This window comes from Apteryx mantelli, chromosome 19, assembly GCF_036417845.1.
Source record: "Apteryx mantelli isolate bAptMan1 chromosome 19, bAptMan1.hap1, whole genome shotgun sequence".
NCBI lineage: Eukaryota > Metazoa > Chordata > Aves > Apterygiformes > Apterygidae > Apteryx > Apteryx mantelli.
The window spans coordinates 5,740,395-5,758,131 of record NC_089996.1 but is presented as its reverse complement, the minus strand read 5'-3'; the positions used below and the strand labels follow the sequence as shown (position 1 = coordinate 5,758,131).

The following is a 17,737-nucleotide window of genomic DNA, read 5'->3' as shown; positions in this document are numbered from 1 at the left end:
GAGGTGTGGTTCTGTACAGACCCTGGGTGGGCTTAGATGCTGTCTCTTCCTTTTTCTGATTCTGTACCTCTTCTTCTGAACTGTGTCAGGAGGGCTTACAAAACTGGCCATGTCTTGCAGAATGAGATTAAGAAAGAAGTGGAAGAAGACACTGTCTTGGAGAGGAGTCCAAGTTTCCATATACAAGGTCCTTCCAGAAATTAAGGATTCTTCTTTTGGCTTTCTCTAAATCATCTGATTAGCTTATGCCAGCCTTACTCCAGCTTCTGAAGCAAGCTGCTTCCCCCCGGCGCACACTTCCCTACAATAGGAAAGCTTTACCTGTTCTGGCAGAAGGCAGTTGTCAATCCTGTGCTCTCCAGTCCTGAGTCATCACCCAGTAAATAGGTCTGGACCTGCCTCTACCCCTTTTGTTTGGGAAAACTTCAGACAACAGAGTGAGGTCTTGCCGGTTTCACCATTGAGTACCATCCGTGATGAGAGCTTGCAAGAGACCTTTCAGCTGCCATGTCTGAAAACTGAGCTCTTGCAGACACAGGAGTGCTGAAATACGCTGCCTGCAGCCTCGGGAAGATAACACGTCTCTCTGAGTCTGATCCTCAAACGGATGGACTTCAGTAGCTGCTGCTAAGATTTGACTTCCTTAGTTTAGATGCTTAAATGAGAACTGATAATGTTCTAAAATCCTAACCCTAATGGAAGTGCATTGTGCCTGGCAGTCTGCATCAACATCTCATTGTATGGGTTTCCTTTGTAGCTGGATGACACAGAAAACTTTGTTCCCATTTAGTTCAGATTTCACTAAACTTTATAACACTGGGGGTCCTGGTCCTGGTGATCTTTGGTCAGGCTGAGGCCTGAACTTGAGCAGAAAAACTCCTAATAATGTTACTTTTTTTATTTGATTTTCTCTCTTTTTTTTTTTTTTTTTCCCCCTTTCGCAGGCCTTAGAATCCAAATTAGCTGCTTGCAGAAATTTTGCAAAGGACCAGGCATCACGGAAATCCTACATTTCAGGGAATGTTAACAGCAGCATGATGAACAGCAATGGCACAAAGTACCCTCATTCGGGGCACACGTCTTTCTTCGACAAAGGGTAAGTCGGGATGTGTTTTTGCTGTAAAGGGGGAATGTGTTTTGGGATGCTACCTGAAGGACCAGCATTTCTTGGCTTGTTTTTAGCCTACCACAGCTTTCATCCAATCGGACTAATAATTTGGAGAGCCAGAGTCCCAAGGGGGTGGGGAAGCAAGATTCCAGTGCTGAATTCTACAAAGTAAAGAGAAAAGAAAGCTTGTGGCTCTCTTAGCTGGTAGGATGTCAATGCCTGTGCTATACCTCTGCTGCCTAATCTCTTGGGCTCTGCATCTCGAGTAATACCAAAACCCAGACAGCAAACCTGCTTATGAGATGAATGTGACCTTCAGTAGGATCTCAAGTAAGTAGTGGTGGAGTTGCCATAGTTACTGGTGTGCTCGTGTGTGGGGAAGTGCAGTAACTGCAAATCTGGAGATTCCCTCAGTAAGAACAGCTTAGGGCAGGCAGCAAATGCTCCCTTGGAGGGTGGTGTCCTGTTCGCTTTACTTCCTCCTCCGTTAGGGGAGAAGAAAGTGGTATTAACTGCTAGTCCTAGCTGATCTAGGAGGCAACTGTCCTCATACTGGCTGAGCTGTGCATCAGCCCTGAAACCAGAAACTCCTTTCACAGGGAAAGAAGTGACACATGTTTCTCACATGGCTCGCTCATACTCAGAGCTTCCTCTCTGATACTGAGAAGCAAACAGTTGCCGTTCAGCAGGAGGGTTTTCCCATAGTCCTTCGCAGTGCAGGACCCTGTGGTTGTATGAAAAGCTGGAGGGAGCAGAGAGAAAAGCACATCCACAAGTTCCAGTGTCAATACAGTAGTATTGAGATCAATGCTTGGTGTCACTGAGCAAAGCATGCGTCATACTCCCTGCACTGTGATAATCTTCCAAGTTAAACCTCAAGCCAGTGCAGTTTAATGTTAATATTCAGCACATCCTCAATACAAAATTTATTTTAGGGTAGTAATTGAACCCTTGCCATCCTAAAGAGTACATTTAGAAGACAGACATGCTGGGCTTCCTGGAGTCATTCTTTTGTGAATGCTGAATCATTTTGCTATGTGGGTAGCAGGGCAGGCCGCATCTTAGAAAGTGGCATTCAGAGTTTTTAGAGCTTTAGAACAGTGTTCTTCCCTTTTTGGAAGGGAGGAGTTGGGGGAGTCAGCAAAATTGGTGTCCTGTGCAAATCGGGCAGCCTTTTGGTTTGTCTGTGTGCTCTGAGGCTGTTTGGAGCCGCGCACCACCACAGCCACGCTCACTTTTGCAGTACACAGGCTAGATTTCAGCTGCAAGCTGTTGGGGTAGTTGCTAGGGAGTGATTATAGCTGTTCTTGGTATGCAGCGTTGCTATACTGAGTTGTGGTGTGACAAATAAGCTGATTGCTGTGTGGGGTGGGGGGTCACTTTTAATTATCCAGATTGTCATCACACTTATCTGGGCTGGCTGCCTGGAATTAGGAGCAGGTTGTAGCTGAGGAAGGCTTAAAAACCCAGCCTACTGATACGTAACTTTTAGAGCAGCCTCAGTATATTAGCAGGCTAGAAAAGTGAGTGGAGATGACTGATGCGCTTGCCTGCAAGATGTTAGGGGTCTCCGTATGGCGCTGCTGTCCTGCCCCTCTCCTTTGCACCCACGTATCCTGCTAACCTCGGCGTCAGGGGCCCACGTTCTACTCGTTACATCTCCCACTGTGCATTCCTGCCTCTTTCGAGGTCTGCGCATGCTGTGGGGCGAACGCAGTGTCTGTGCTGCATACGTGTCTCCACGGTTGCTCTGTAAAAACCTGTTTAATTTTGTCTACACATGAAAGCTGAAAAGAGCTATTACATAAAAGAGGTCAGCCCCGTTGTGCCCACACGGTGCAGCAGCAGACTAGCTTCTAGCCGTGCTGGCACACGTCGCTGGCGAGCATCGGATCCAGAGCTCGCTGCAGTGGCTAGGCACGAGGCGCTGAGTCGAGGCATGCCCTTTCTTCTCCCCTCTTCTCCTCCTTTCTCTCCAGCCCCTGTACTCTTCTCCCTGCCCCCAGTTGTCGCTGGAGCCTGAAACAGCCACGTGCGCTCGTAGACCCGATCCAATCTGCAGCTGCTGCCTTATGAACAGCCAGTTGTTGGGTGGTGGGATTGTGACAGAGGTAACTCAGCCACATCATTACGGTTCCATTTATTTTCCTTCCTTTGCCATTTTGTTGGTTAAAATGCTTAACGAGTCTCCATCTCCCATCAAACACCTGCTCTTTGCTTGCTGAGAGGAGCTGAGCAGGCATCTAAAGAGCATGATAGACTGGAGCTGGCCTAGCTGGAGCAGCGGTAGGAGCAGTTACCTGAGCAGCAGTTAGGGGAGGTTTGGAGGACAGCTGGACTTGCATGCTAGCTTTGCTGGAGAATCAGAAGAGTCAGGGTGGGTTTTTTTTTTTGTTTAGTTCTGCAAAGTCTGATATAAGATTGGTTTCCTGCAGACTTGTTACTTTACAAGCATGACGTTTTTGTCCAGATGCCAGGGCCTATCAGAACAGCACCTGAGGATGTTCTGAGATAGGTGCTCATTTCTTGCTGTTGTAGCTATTCTTAAGTGGTTATTACCTTTGATCCAGCTGGGGAACAAAATGGCTCTGACCTTGATGGGCTCTGCAGAGGCCTGGTGCCTGAAGAGCTGGGCTGAGACTGTATGTGAACCGAGATCCGGCATTTGTTCCCTGGGGCATTAACTCCTTTTTTTTTAACTTCTCCCCTGCTCCCCCTCCTGCTTTCTTGAATGTCAAAGTCATTGCTGTAGTTAACATTTACTCTTAGGTTATTTTTTTTGAATTTGTTTGGCTGTGTTCCAAAACATAAACTAGAGTTTAAACGTGAGAAGCGCCTCTGCTTGCTCGCTTCAGGCAGTCCTGTGAAACATGTAGGTGCATACGCATGGTGGATACTGTTGTCCACAGCCTTGATAGTAATATATCAGACTGTAAAATCAGGGTGTTCTTGACATTCTCTAGTTCACTTTAAGAAAATAAAATAAAAATAAAAAAGCCTCACTGGAAAAGAGGGGACCCTGCTTCACTGTGGGTATCTCAGGTTCAGGTGAGTAATTCCATGGCCTGCAATGGGCTTTGCAAAAACCCTGGGCTTTTATTCGGGTCATGCAGTCTTAGCAGTGAAGTGTGGTGGGAGAGTTGGTTGTCGCTGAAGTAGGACCCTTAGCCTGCCTGGGCAGAGCAGAGTTTCAGCGTGCAGAGGTCTAAGGGGAAAGGACTGGTGAGACTTAACACCTTTACTTTTCCCTCTCTCTTGCATACAGCCTTGCGCCCAAGAATGTCTTTACTGTGTACATAAACTGTTCCAATTTTTCTCCACTAGGCGTGAAAAGGTCGTATTTCCCACCTTGGTCATGGGTAAATGAATTCATTTGCAATGATAAGCTGCATGCGTTTTAACTCTGGTGCTTGGAGGTGCGGACTTGGTGGTTATGCTAACTGCATGAGGGAGTTCTCTTAGCGTTACGGACTAATAGGCAATGATCAAAGCCCGAGGCTACAACCTCTCTCTTCCTCCTTATTTTAGATCAACTTCTCTGGTCTTGTGACCAGTTGCAACCATAAGACTGAGTGCTGCTTGCTTTCTTGATCTAATACTACTGCAAATAGATTCATTTCTGACCAAATCAGCGCAGCAGTGATGCCGTATGAAGTACTGCTGCAGTTAATTTAATTGTAAAAGCTAGTTTGCCTTTCAGTGGTGTTTTGCCTTCAATGGTCTTAAGTGCTTTGTTCCATATTGGCTCACTGGTGCCCTGTAGCCGTGGTTCTGACTGATGGGGAAGCAAACAAGGGCACAGGCGTAAAATGAGTCGACTGAGGTTATAAGCAGGGGGAAAGGATAGGCTAGTCCGAAGCGTGTAGCAGTGTTTCTGCTCGGCGTTGCAGTCCCTGCTTGGCGCAGCTGCGCCAGCTGGAAGGACCTGGTGGAAACAGTTGCACCAGCAAAGCTGCTCAGGTAGCAGGACAGCCCCCTCCACGGGAAGGGGAGTCCTACCACGCACAGGCTCAGTGCAGGCAAAGCCTGTAATACCTAAGGGCTGGGTTCATCTCGCTTAGCTGCCTCTTGAGGGAACGTAGAGGGCTCCCGTAATGTCGAAAGGTGCAGTTCCCTACCGGCTTAAAACTGACCCATGCCTGAACTGCCACAGCCTCACCTCTGTCCCCTTCCTCACGTCTTTAGGCTGGGCATTCCTGTACCTCCTTGTGCTGTTACTGCTGCTTGGGAGACTAAGCGGCCTGTTTTAAGGCTCTGATCTGCCTGAAGACTCACTCTTCCTCTTGTTTTCTTGCTGAGCTAGTGTCCGTGTATGCTTTGACCACGTCCATTTAGTCCTTAGACTGGCTTGTCCAGCTACAGAAAGGACCTTCTGCTGAGGTTTTGCTCGATATTTAGAATTCAGGAAGCCTCAGAGTTAAGGTGTGAAATACAGAATGCTGCTCGAAATACAGATTAATGAATGAAAATATATCTTGAACAGGCCACAGGACTCAAATTTGATCCGATGAAGTTTGCAGAGAACTGGTAAAATACAAATGGGTCAGAGAGAGCGGTTAGAAGCGGGCATAAAATGCAAAGCCTGTAGGAATGGGCAGTAAGAAACGTCCATCGGAAACCTCTGCAGGGGACATTTCCAGCAGGGACTGATGACTTTAGCTCAGTTAGAGGCACCAGAAAGAGTCTGTTTTCTCAGGAAGCCCTGAGCAATGGCACAGCATGGGGCCCCTGTGGAGCACGTCAGGTTGGGTCTGACTGAGCGGGGGAAAGAGCTAAAAGCAGGAAGCAAATGACCTTGCTTGGATTAATCCTTGAGGGCAGATCTCCAGGCTTCAGGCAACGTCCGCCCTCTGTGAGCAGTGGCCCCTCGTGTGCGCCAGACCTGCGCAGAGCAGTCAAAGGCTGGAGAGATGCGCGTGCTCATCGCAGCCCCGTCTAGAGAGCGGGCGCACTGCTGCTCCCAGGGCGCAGCAGGAAAGTTTGGCTTTAGAGACCAAACATGTGGTCTGTCTTCGCAGAGGGCAGGCAGGAAGAATCCAGCATCCTTTATTTTTAAAATTGCTCTGCTTAATCTGTTATTTTTATTTTCCCTTAATTTTTAACTGAAATAATGCTAACTTTTTTTTTTTGGTGCATTTTCGTGTTAATGGCACAATCCCATGGCTGGATAAGATCTCAATGAGCTCAGCCAAAATTTCAGCTTTCAGCGCTACCCCCCCCCCCCCCATTTCTTGCTACTATTTGAAACCTTTTTCTGTGCCCCACTTACTGAAGTGGCTTTCTGCAAATCAAAGCAGCAGCTTTATCTTTATTTCTGTACTGAGGGCAAGTTTGGGCAGGTAGGGTGCTATGAGCAACACAGGTAACCGATTCTGGGAACTAATCCTGGGAAAAGCTACCACAGTGAGCACTCTGTGCTGTCTTGACACTGGTTTTTAAATAGCAAATGATGGGGAAACCTCAGAAGTCTTCTGAATGGGACTTGTCTTTTCTGTGTTGAGCAGAAAGCCTGGTTGGTTGTGGGTCCCTTGGGCATCTCAGTGCTGCGAGCACTCCCCATCTCGCACAGTGTTGGTGCCTCTTCACAATGAAGACATCGACCATGTGTGTCGCTTCTCCTGGTTGTTTTGCTGGTGAATCAGTGTTATATTTGTTAACCAACTCTTCCTAAACAGTTTTTCTTTAAAGATATGTCTGTGCCTGGGTTCCTCCAGAGCAATCAGTGGACTCGGCCTGTCGTTCAGGTTTGCAGACTGAGACCAGGCACAAAGAACATCAAAGGGCAAAGTAACAGACTCCCTGGCTCCACGTGTAGGTGAAGAGCACACAAGGGCCGTTGCAGAGATATCCGTAAATACACTTAACGGTCTGCGTGGGCTCAGCATTTGCGCCATGCCTCCAGGGACGCCGTGGCCAGCGCGCAGGCAAGCCTGGAGTCGGGCTGCTGCTGCGCTGCTGGAGGCGATCTGTCGGCGCGATGCTTGCCTGAGGCCTGGGAAGGCTGTGTGCGAAGGCAGGTATGTTCCTGCTCCTCACCGCACGTACAGCCTGAGGCGCCTGGAGAGATTTGGACAGGGCTGGGGCAGAGACGTGCTGCCCCTTCCCTAGGGAAGCTGGCGAGGGGGAGATGCAGTGTCGTTGCTGGCTTTACGGCATTCGTCCCCTTGATACCGCTGGCTCCGAGATAGGGCTTGTTCTCCCTGCTTGTCTCTGGCCTCATTGTTCACGCTGGATTATTTGTGACGCTGGTGACCTAGGCTGAGCCCTGTCACGTCAGCGTGTCACTGGTGTGGAGTGCCTGACCGTTTCATGGCTTCTGGCCTTGCTCATACACCTCCGGGAGATTGAAAAGATCACCCGAGACTCAAGCACCCGAGCTGCTAAATGCAGCTCGGAGTAAGAGCTAAGGAGTGTTGGATTTGCTCCACTTTCTTTAGAGGCGGAAACTGCCAGCAGAGACAGGTTCATTTGTGAGGGTGGTGATGGCTGCAGAGATGAATTCTGCCTGTAGTAGGCGCTTGGGTGCTAGAAACCCCATTCAGGAGCGATGGGTGCCCCAGAAGTAGCAATATTGGAGCAGTTTGTGCTGCTTGAGTTGGGCCGTTCCTTCCCCTGCCTGTCTGCAGGGTGTGGGGGAGCCGCAGCTACTCCCTTGTGGTCATGGGAGTGCGGAGCGGCTCCGGGACACCCTCGCACAGCGAGGGAGGTGATCCCTGCCACTGAGTCCTCCCGGTTCTTCGGCTGCAGGTTGCTGTAATCAGTAGGGTGACCTGGCTGGCAAACGCGCTTCACCAAAATCACAGCTCAGGGATGGTGCGTCCACGAGAAGAGGCTGCTGCTGACTTCTTCCCGGTTCTGCTGCGAGACCTGGACCAAGGCGAGAGGAAGGGGTCCGCTAGCCCACATGCTTTGGATGAAAGCTTTGGCGCCTTGGGGACACAGTCCCTTCTGCGTGTGCCTGCCCTGCCTGGCTTCGTGTAAAGCTGCTGTTGGTCGTTGGGTTGCGAAGGCTCATTTGTCGTTTCAATCCGTGCGCAAGCCGTGGCCGCGTGTGGAGTAACAGCACTCGCTCTGGATTTGAAGGGAGTCGGTTAATCTCCCCAGCCTGCAGTTCCCGTGCTGATCTTGGCTCTGGCTGAGGGAATCCCGGTTCCTGGGAAGCAGCAAAGCCAGGAGATCCTCAGCTGGAGGTGGTGTTAGTTCAGCTGTCCTCAGGAGCAGCAAATCCGGCAGGCCCGTTGAGAGCCCCGGGGTTGTGCAGGCAGAGCCTGGGCGCCATCCAACGGTGACAGTGGCTGTAAGCCACGAAGAGTTGCTCTTCATTTGGAGCACCTTTAGACATGGCTCTGTTGCCGTGCTACTCGTCAAACACGAGCGGGGCATCTCTCCAGGACTTGCAGTCTGCTAATGTTGAACATCAATTTTCTGGCTCTTTTAACAGACAGCACGCTACCACATTTTAATCCTGTTTTGGTCCTTTTTTGCTGTCGTACTTGGCAGAGTCGCTTTCTAGCTGATAACCAGTCTGCAGAGTTGTGTCACGATCAGGTTGGCTTCATGCCCCTGCAAATTAGAATAGCGAAGTACATCTTCCCCTAAGCTGCTCCTCAAATCGCTTTTAGTTTCCTGCAGCCCTGAAAGTACGCGCATTTTTAAATATGTCAAAGTAACATGTAAATGTGAAATGAAAAGCTTTAAGGGGAGGAGATGGAAAAGGTGGGTTCTGGTTGCTCTAACTGTGGTCCTGGGATGTGCAGCAGGCTGCGCTAATACGGAAGCGTGGATGTTTAAACAGCAAGATGGGGAAAGAAAACAGCGCGCCTCCGCAAGATAGGGAGCCGGGTGTTACCATGGGAATTTGTCCTTGCTAGCGAGTGTTCGTGTTACAGCTCTCATCTGCTCTTCTGGAAGGTTTTTGTCATGGCCCAGTGCGACAGCAGCGTTGTTCTGGGATTTGCTGGCAGGGTTGATACTTAACTGACCCAGCAGGTGTAGGGCCACCGCTGCACAAGCAGTGAACATGAGATGAGCGTGAGCTGTGCTCCATGCAAAAGGCCGTGCAGAAACCAGTTGATCTCAGTCCTGGGGATGCTGCCGTGAGCCTGGGTGCTGAGCGCGTGTGAGCTCCTGCAGTGACAGCAGCAGTGGGTCATGCTTCTCCAGACTCTTCACTCAGGTACAGCCTGAGCAGCCAACTCCCTGGTTGGCAGTTTTTGGCTGCTTCTTGATTTGTAAACGCTTCCAGTTTCTGCTAGAAGTGCCAGAGCCATCCAGACTTCACTGTCCATTGCTTTTCCTTGTCAGCTCTCGCTGAGGGCTGGAGACCACAGGCCACTGATCTAAGCAGCAAAGACAGCCTCTTAAAAAGCTTCCCTTTCCTGAAGGTAGTTCTGCCGAGAGGTGTGAACGGCATCCCCTGGGATGTTGGTGGTTTGGAGAAAGCTGATGAAGTGTTGCAGAGGTACTACTTGTGACTATTTGCACAGCGAGACGGGGGACCTGTCCTGCCTTGCAGGGATGTGTGGGTTGTTTTTTTGTTGTTTTTTCCTCCCACATGCCTTCAGTAGTATAAACGTGTTAACATTGGCAAGGTGCTAGTTCTGTGGCAAGAGTTGGGATGGACATGTCCTGTTACATGGAAATACTTGCCTTTTGTTGCCAGGGCTGTGGTGGTGATCACCACCAGACGGTGAGCCTAGACAGAAGCTGTACACTGAGCCTGATGGCAGGAGATCCGGCAAAGCCATAACAAAGCAGAGACTGAAAAGCTGTCAGACCCATGTACTCATCCAACCCGCTAGGAAGCCAGGTTCTCCATGCCACCACCTTCAACAACAGCTTTGGGAAGGGCAGTAGCCTAGAAACTGATGGTTCTTGGTCGTGTGAAGTTTGGGGGGTTTGAAGATTAGCTGGGAAGCGCGTATGGCGAGACCCGGAAGGACCGGGAGCCCTCACTGCACCCCAGCAGTGTGTAGAGTAGCATGGAGGCAAAACCCGCTGTGCTTTATTTAACACGTGCCTGCCTGCTCTAGCAGACCCCATTCGCCATTGCATAGTGCACTGTAGCGCGCGCTCTGTGTGTGTGTGTGTGTGCATGTGTGTACATAGTCCCATCCCCTTTACTGGGAGAAATCTGAGTAGAGCCACATGTGAACAGTCCAGGAGACCCTGGTAGAGCTGTCGCCCAGCTCTGCGTGACTGGGCCCTGCAGCTCCGTGCTGACCACCCAGCCCTTGGGGGCTGCACGTAGGTCACGCAGATGTGTGGAAACAGCCACTTTATGGCAAACTGTCAGCTTTTAAGGAGGAAGGGGAGCTAAATGTGGGGGCAGAGCCCGCGGGGCTGCTGTGTCTGGCGTCTTCAGCTGCACAGACCTGATTGATTGCATAGCCCCCGAGCTCAGAGCATGCACGAGAGCCCCTGGACCTCCTTGGCTGGGCACCTTGGCCAGCAAGTGCCCGCCTTGGCAAAGCTTCAGGCATTCAGCCATAGGGGCGTGTGTCTGTGTCTGTCCGTCCCTGGCTGTCAATGAATGTTGGTTCTTGCAGCTGGAGGTGGGCAGCCCCGTCTTACCTGAGCCCTGTTCCAGCACACGCTGAGCAGCTGCTGTGTTGTCAGGTCTCCTCTGACCCTGCTGAACTGCACAGCGGTGTGCGACTCCCACATGCATCCAAGGCTTGCTGCCCTTAAGCCCAGCCTGGGGATAGATGCTGTTAGGATGTCTGAAAAGGGAGGAGATGTGCTCTGTCTTCCAGCTCCTGGTGGTGGGGAGAGATGAGCAATAGCAGCAGCAGCTCTCTCCTGGGGCTGCTCAGCACGTACTGACTTGTCTCTTGTTCCTTCTCAGGGCAGTAAACGGCTTTGATCAAGGTCCCCCTGGACTGGGATCCTCCAGACCATCGTCAGCACCTGGCATGCTCCCCCTGAGCGTATGAGCCGCGGGGAGGTTGTGTTCGGACTTGCATATGCTTTTCCCAAACCACCAAGAGAAGAAGTGCTTCTGATTCCACCCCGTTCCTGCCCCAGCCGGAACACAGCCTGTGCCGTGGCGCACAGCAGTCCCCTGGCCAGCCACTGCTGGAGGAGGTCCTGCGCCCACAGCCCTTCATGCCATGTTAATACAACTTATTTTCTCCTATTGCTGTAGCGGATGTTCTCTGCCTTGGCCACCCGCTGTGTGTTGCACGAGGTGAGACATGTAGTGCTCTGTTTCACAGGATGCAGGAGTCTTGCTAGCCAAAACTTGGTCAGGCAGTCCTCGACCCATCACTTTATCTCTTCTAATGTAGGTTTAGCATGATACAAATGTTGGCCAGCTCCTCTAAAACAAAGCCTTCCCCCTCTCCCTGCCTACCTGCTCCAGCATCCTGGCACTTAAGATGTGCAGCTGCTGTCTGCGCAGTAAAGCTCAAACTTCTTGAAATCGGTGCTTGGTAAGGCTTTGAGATGAGTTTGTTTAGACATTTGCACCTGGGAATGAGGTCCAGGTACATGACTGAGTTACTGCAGCTTGATAAATTACTGCCTGGCAGGTGAGCAGCTGTTGCTGATGGCACGTGTGTCCCCAGGCACTGCAGCCTGCTGCGAGAGGCTGATCTGCCTCTTGCCTTGGCCGGAGTGTGTCAGACCTGCTCCTGCCGCCCCATGTCAGCTGGCAGAGGGGACCGTGCACATCGGTGCTGGGCGCTTCTGGGGCCAGTGACGAGCAGGGGCCCGGTGGCTACTGCCAGCACAGCCAGGGGAGTGGAGAGAGCCAGATGCTGGTTGGCAGCACATTGTAGTTGATGATCATGTGCTCAGCAGATGCGAGTTGCAACATAAAAATGCCTTAGCTTAAACTAACAGCGGTGAGATTTGCTAAAGCATTTTCCCTGTGGCTGGGGCGGCCTGGCTGTGCATGCTAAGACAGCAGCTGCTGGGCAGTAATGGATTTAGCAGCTGTAGCGAGCTCATGTTTGCCATGTGTCTGTACCATACCTTTCCCTGCCCAAATCTAACCTGCCTTTTTATCAGTAAAACTTTCATACATCTCCAAAGCAGAGACTTTGAGAGCTTTAGAAAGTCGCAAATCCAATTGGCTACACTGCCAGTGAAATACCCCCCTCCCAGAACCGTTTAAGCATCCAAACCATGTTCAGATCTATGTAATATATGACTGGATTTTATAGTGTCACCTATGGGCTTCTGTGACAATTTTGGGCGACTGTGTACCTTGTGGGTCTTTCAAGCAACGTATTTGTGCGATTTCGCTGTCAAAGTTGGTGGATTTTAAAATGAACCAGCAAACCCAGCTGTGGTTTGGTCTGTGGGTTTAAAAAAATCTTCCTTCCCAATCTGTTCAGTCACATTCATTTGGCTCTGCAGCAATGTAATGGGGGGGGGGGGGGAATAAAACTTGCCCCAGCAGAAGGGAGGTGGGGAGAGTCACCACTTATCATTAGGGTTTTGTATGCTCCTCTTTTCCTGTGCATCCTTTGCTGCATTTGACTGTTTACATTTGTTTTATTGTACATAGGTTTGTAAACATAATATCTTTGCCTAAGATCTTTGTACATAACTTGGGCTTTGTAGTTTATTTATTCAAAATCTATATGGCATGTTTCAATAGGACAGTGTACCATACCACCGTGGTGACACAAATCATGTGGTTTAAAAATCCAAGAGAGTAATCTTCCAAAAATAAAGTTCTTTTAATGTGGAATTGTGGATTTTGCAGAAGAGGTGCTAGCGGCTGTGTTCTGTCACGTAGCTTTTCCTGCCAGCCCCAGCAAGTTGGTGGCTGGGTTGGCCCTGGGGAAAGGGCACCTGAGGAAGCGGCTGCTGCTCCTTTCTTTGGAGCAGCCCTAGTTCCCCATGGCTCTGGAACGACCCTGCCTGTGAACACCTTCCCTGTGTTTTAGCCTTTGTGGCTCATGGTGTGGGACCCTGGCTGTGGGGCTGAGTCCTAGGGTTTGTGACTGATTTGGCAAAGCACAGGAAAACGTCTGGGGTGTTCTGCCATCTGAGAGGAGCTTCCTCTGCAGAACACCAGAGTTGCTCAGGGGCCCCCAGGATTGCTTGGAGTTGCACGTTTGCCTCTGTGTTGGACCCCCTTTCCCTCCCTCACCGTCACCCTCTAGGGCCCCCACCTCACTCACAGGATCAGGTACAGGATCACAAGGATGACAGGTTCGCAGCCACTAGGCAGCACTGCCCTGGCACAGCCTGCACCGTTGCTGGCTCGCAGGGGGACCTGCAGATGGAGGGGTCTGACCCTTCTGGGCTTGTGCCAGAGGCTCCTTTCCTGAGAGCAGGGGAGACATGAGCCCTGTGCTGCACCCAGCTCCCACAGCCACCCATCACTGCTGCAGCAGAGTCCTGCCACCGAGCAGGCTGGTCTGGGTGCTCAAAACAAGTGTCACAGAGGGCCACCACACAGGGCATGGCCCCCCTGGGAACAAGTTACCCCAGAGGAGAGCTCAGGGCTTGAGCTCTCATCTCAGCTCTGATGTACAGCAGCTCAATTACATTTGAGCATCAAACTTGTGGAGAGGTAATGCTCTTGGACATGGAAAAAAGGCATTTACTTAAACTGACAAATTTTACAAGTATGCAGCGTAAGAAATTGCATCTCTGCACCCCATTTACTCATCCACAGAGCAACTGACCCTGCACAGCTGACCCTAGGACTCACCCTGGCTGTTGTCCAAGCCAGGCATGAGCAGCAGGATTACGTTCTCCCTCCCTGCTTGTACCAAGCCCCAGGTCCCACCTATCCCCTGGAAGGGGTCATGCACTCCACCTGGGGCCAGCTCCATCTTGTGGGGCAACAGTACCTACCTCCAGCCTTTGGGGAAGGGCAGGTTGCAGCAGTGCTGGCTGCAAAGGGGCTCTGGTGCCTGCACTAGACTTCCCAGGAGCTTCAAAGGAGCCTCTGACTTTACCTGATGCTATGAGTAACCAGAGCTGTAGTTCTATCTGTTCACCTCTATCAGTTCTGAAGTATCTATTCCAGGTGTCTGCAGTATCTACTCAAAAATAAACAAAAAAAGACAACAGCTTGTTAAAGGCAGAAATGGAGGCCAAATAAGGGAGCTGTACATGCACAGCAGTACAGAATACCAGCATTTGGTTTCAGAGCTCCCTTCAACAGCAAGGTGGAGGTGGAGCATGAAGTTTGGCAAAGGCTTAGCACCATGGACAGGCCACTTATACTGTATGTAGGTCAAAACAAAAGCAAAAAAAAACCCAACCAACCAAAAAAAACAACCAAAAACAGTAAGAAGGGAAAAGGCAGCTTCCAGTCATACTCTTGTTTATTAAGTTCTATGCCAGCCTCAGGAGATAGCTCTTCCTGTAAGTAAACAGAGCAGGCGGCCACATCTATAATGAATAAATTTATTGTCTTACAAAAATCATTGTCTAGAAATATGGGTATACAAGAAAACAAGATATTTGCAGTCAGATGCCTGGTGGTCAACAGCCAGTTTGATTAAAAATATCCAAACACACACAACATAACCTTTGCGACAGATGTTAAAGCTTTTAACCAAAAAAGGAAATCCATGTTTCTGAGCATGTGGCAGAGGAAGTTTTCCTAGTTAACACTGATTCATTGTCACTAATATCAATAATACCACTTGGACTAGAGAGGTACATGATATGAAGCACAGTCAAAATTAATACATTAAATCATTGTTATATAGGCAAATTATATATGTAACATTGTCTTAGTACTGTAGTGTCTAAGGCACTTTCTGTAATGTCAGTTTTTCAGCTATTTAAACAAAAAGAATGCTAACTACTTGCTGTAATACTGTTCAAAATAAAAAAACAAAACAATAAAAACAAAACAAAAAAAAGGATTCACATCCACTGGCATGTTAACTCGTAGGCAGGCAACATCCATCTCTGAACCCCTGTAAACCACACAGACTCCAAACAAGCCACACACACTGTACAGTACAGAGGGCCCTGCTGCGCTCGGCTCGCTGCTGGCCAGTGGACCAGCTCTGTTAGCAACACTAGGCTGGCTAAGGTATCACGTAAGCCTTGCGCCACGGTGCAGCTACTTGGCTCCACGTCCTGAAGACTACTCAGCCATAAATTAATAAATTAATTTTGCCTGTGTTGTATGTTTATTTTCCACTGGTGTTCACATTATACTAGCCTTAATATATATACACAGATCTGTTGGGCGTGGTAATAAGCAGGTCTCTACAAATGCAGAAGTACTGTACAGATCAAGAATGGTGATGCTATTTCAGTTTGCCTGTACTGCATGAACACTAACAGATGAAGCAGGTGCTGAGAACACTTCAAAATGATATTGCAGGTTGAAAATGGACACTACTCATTCATCCCTACATTTTCTTCCCAACACTTCCCAAGGCCTTTTCACAGTTCACTTGCTGATTGTGTGCTGATCACAACAATTAGGAGAAAAGAAAGATACAGGTGCAGTTTGGTCTTCAGTGATCCAATAGACTCAATACAGCCCAGGGCCGTCTGAGCACAGAAGAAATGGAAGGATGTTGTCTGTACAACAAAGCATGCATAATCATGACAACGGGTCTGTCCCAACCACCTACCCTCTGGGAATGAAGTTTCTGTATCGATAAAAAAAAGTTTTATCCTTCACATGATGCTTTATAAAATGGCTTTACAATGAGTGTCTGGAAAATAGATGCACTGAACAGAGACGATCCCATTTTGTTTACTATGTATTAAAAAAAGCAGTTGTACCTATATCTGAAGCAGGGTACAGTATGTTGAGGCTGGAGAGCCTTAAGACATAGTTGACCTATGATAAGTAACCTTGTAGCATGCCAACTTTTCATAAGGCAGATTAGGCCACAAGGCAGTTTGGTGGTCAGGTAAGTCCTCCTTGTTCTGCCGACTATTGTGTAAAAGGTCTCTGCATGCAAATGGTGCAATGGGGCTCTACTCTGCAGGGGCTGGCTGCGCTTCGTTCACATCGCTGCCTTTGCTCTCCGCGTCATCGTCGGAGAGCTCTAGGGAGGCCCCTTCGATATGCAGCTGGCGTCTCCCAGATCGACTCGAAGAGAAGGTGATGGGCCCCCCCCTCCTGCAAACAACAAGCAGACAGCAATTGCTGAAGTGTTTTTATCTCGCTCACAACGTGAATCACAGTGCTAGCGGTTGCCCCTGGGAAAAAAAGCTTCCTACTGAAGAGCAAGGGGAATTCAGCAGCTCAGCTCCAGGCCATCCACAGCGCAAATTTCACCATCTCTCTTGAGACCATCTCTTAACAACCAAGGGGTCATGCTGTGCCCAAACATGTTCCAGCACTCTGGTATTTTTGCTGAATTCATACCATCACTTTAAGTTTGGGAAGTCTCAGGTAACTCAAAATATTACCTGTTTATGAGCACCAAGCACAGCCCAAATACTTAAGAGTGGTTCTCTGAAAGATGCTGACTGCTCATTTGTGAAGTGGTGCTGCACCCTCCTGCCATTCCTACAAGTCAGTCAGCTCAGCTGCTCTCTGCCCCTCAGGATGGTTTGTTCTGTACCGGCCTCACTTCCTTCGACTCCTCCCTGTACTTGATACAAATCTTGATCTCCGAAAGAGCTGCTCTCAAGAAGTTGCTGACACACACTTCCACCAGGGTGGACTATGAAAAAAGGGATCGATACTTGCCACTGAAAAAGCAAGACTGAGCTGCTGTCTCCTCTGTGCCATCTTTACCTATGATTGGCTTGGATGAACAACCTCAGGGGACCTGTGAGTTTAGGTTCCAGGAGTTGTCAGGAATTCCCTTGTGGTCTGGCAGCTTGCTTATCATCATTGGGCTGATTCAACAGTTCTCAGCAGACTTCAGCTTGACCCACCCCCTAACATTAGGGGCTCTGCTTCTGCAGTCCCACAGCCAGATGCTTCCCCAGGTTGCTGGCATTATGAAGACAGTCTACAAAAACAAGGGCCTAGATAAAACCCTGTCTGACTTCTGTTGGTCCCTCTTACCTTAGCCTGTTTTTCAGCGTGCTGACCTCCCGGCTCAGGCCCTCGTTGGCCTCTGTGGCATCATCCAGCTCACGCTGAAGTTTACGTCGGGAAGCATTTGCACGTGTCGCTTCCTCTTCAGCCTCCTCCAGTTGGCGTTTGAGCTGCTTCATTCTGGCGTTTGCTTTTTCCATCTAGAAGACAAAGCCAAAGACTGTCAGGATAAAACTCAGCAGCTGCAACCCCATGGTTTGGGAGGTGAGAGAGGTTAGCTAACACCCTGCCCTCCCCAACCATCCCTACCAGAGATGAAGGGTTGGTGTACAAGCAGACAACAGTTGTGTGTAGAAATTGTCTGTCCAGACTCAATGGCTCCACCAAAAGTGAAGTTCCTCATGAGCTACTTGTGGATCAGAGCATTTAAGGGGTTACGTTAGAGAGGCGCATGCTACACAAAGCCTCATTGAGGCACTGTTTGTTCTGAAAGACCACTTATCTTCCCTAAGGCCTTGAATACAAAGCTTTCTAGGCTTGAGCAGGACAAAACAGCTGCTGCATTTGTCCTAGCTGTCCAGGGCAAGACAATTCCTTCCTGTTACCACTGTCTGGTCCAAGCACTCACTGTAGACTCCAGACTGGACTCCTGGAAATACTGCTGAGCTTCTGGGTCCAGGTGAGACCAG

At 49.6% G+C, this 17,737-nt stretch overlaps 2 protein-coding genes across 6 annotated transcripts in view; one reads left to right on the top strand and one right to left on the bottom strand.

The window, feature by feature from the left end:
• Positions 1 to 12,809, top strand: part of NDEL1 (nudE neurodevelopment protein 1 like 1) — a 32,897-nt gene extending 20,088 nt beyond the window's left edge. For 2 of the 4 annotated variants that reach the window (XM_067308264.1, XM_013953188.2), the window contains exons 8-10: positions 945 to 1,096; positions 3,088 to 3,219; positions 10,956 to 11,017. In XM_067308264.1, the coding sequence (XP_067164365.1) occupies positions 945 to 1,096; positions 3,088 to 3,184 (249 nt within the window). In that variant the 3' untranslated portion in view covers positions 3,185 to 3,219; positions 10,956 to 11,017. Of the gene's footprint in view, positions 1 to 944; positions 1,097 to 3,087; positions 3,220 to 4,432; positions 4,468 to 10,955 lie in introns of all 4 variants that reach the window. The other 2 variants (XM_013953189.2, XM_067308263.1) reach the window with 2 other exon arrangements.
• A 1,576-nt stretch (positions 12,810 to 14,385) lies between these two features.
• Positions 14,386 to 17,737, bottom strand: part of MYH10 (myosin heavy chain 10) — a 106,831-nt gene continuing 103,479 nt past the window's right edge. For both annotated transcript variants that reach the window (XM_067308261.1, XM_013953182.2), the window contains exons 40-41: positions 17,076 to 17,248; positions 14,386 to 16,175 (exon numbers count right to left, since the gene is read on the bottom strand). In XM_067308261.1, the coding sequence (XP_067164362.1) occupies positions 16,031 to 16,175; positions 17,076 to 17,248 (318 nt within the window). In that variant the 3' untranslated portion in view covers positions 14,386 to 16,030. The remainder of the gene's footprint in view (positions 16,176 to 17,075; positions 17,249 to 17,737) is intronic.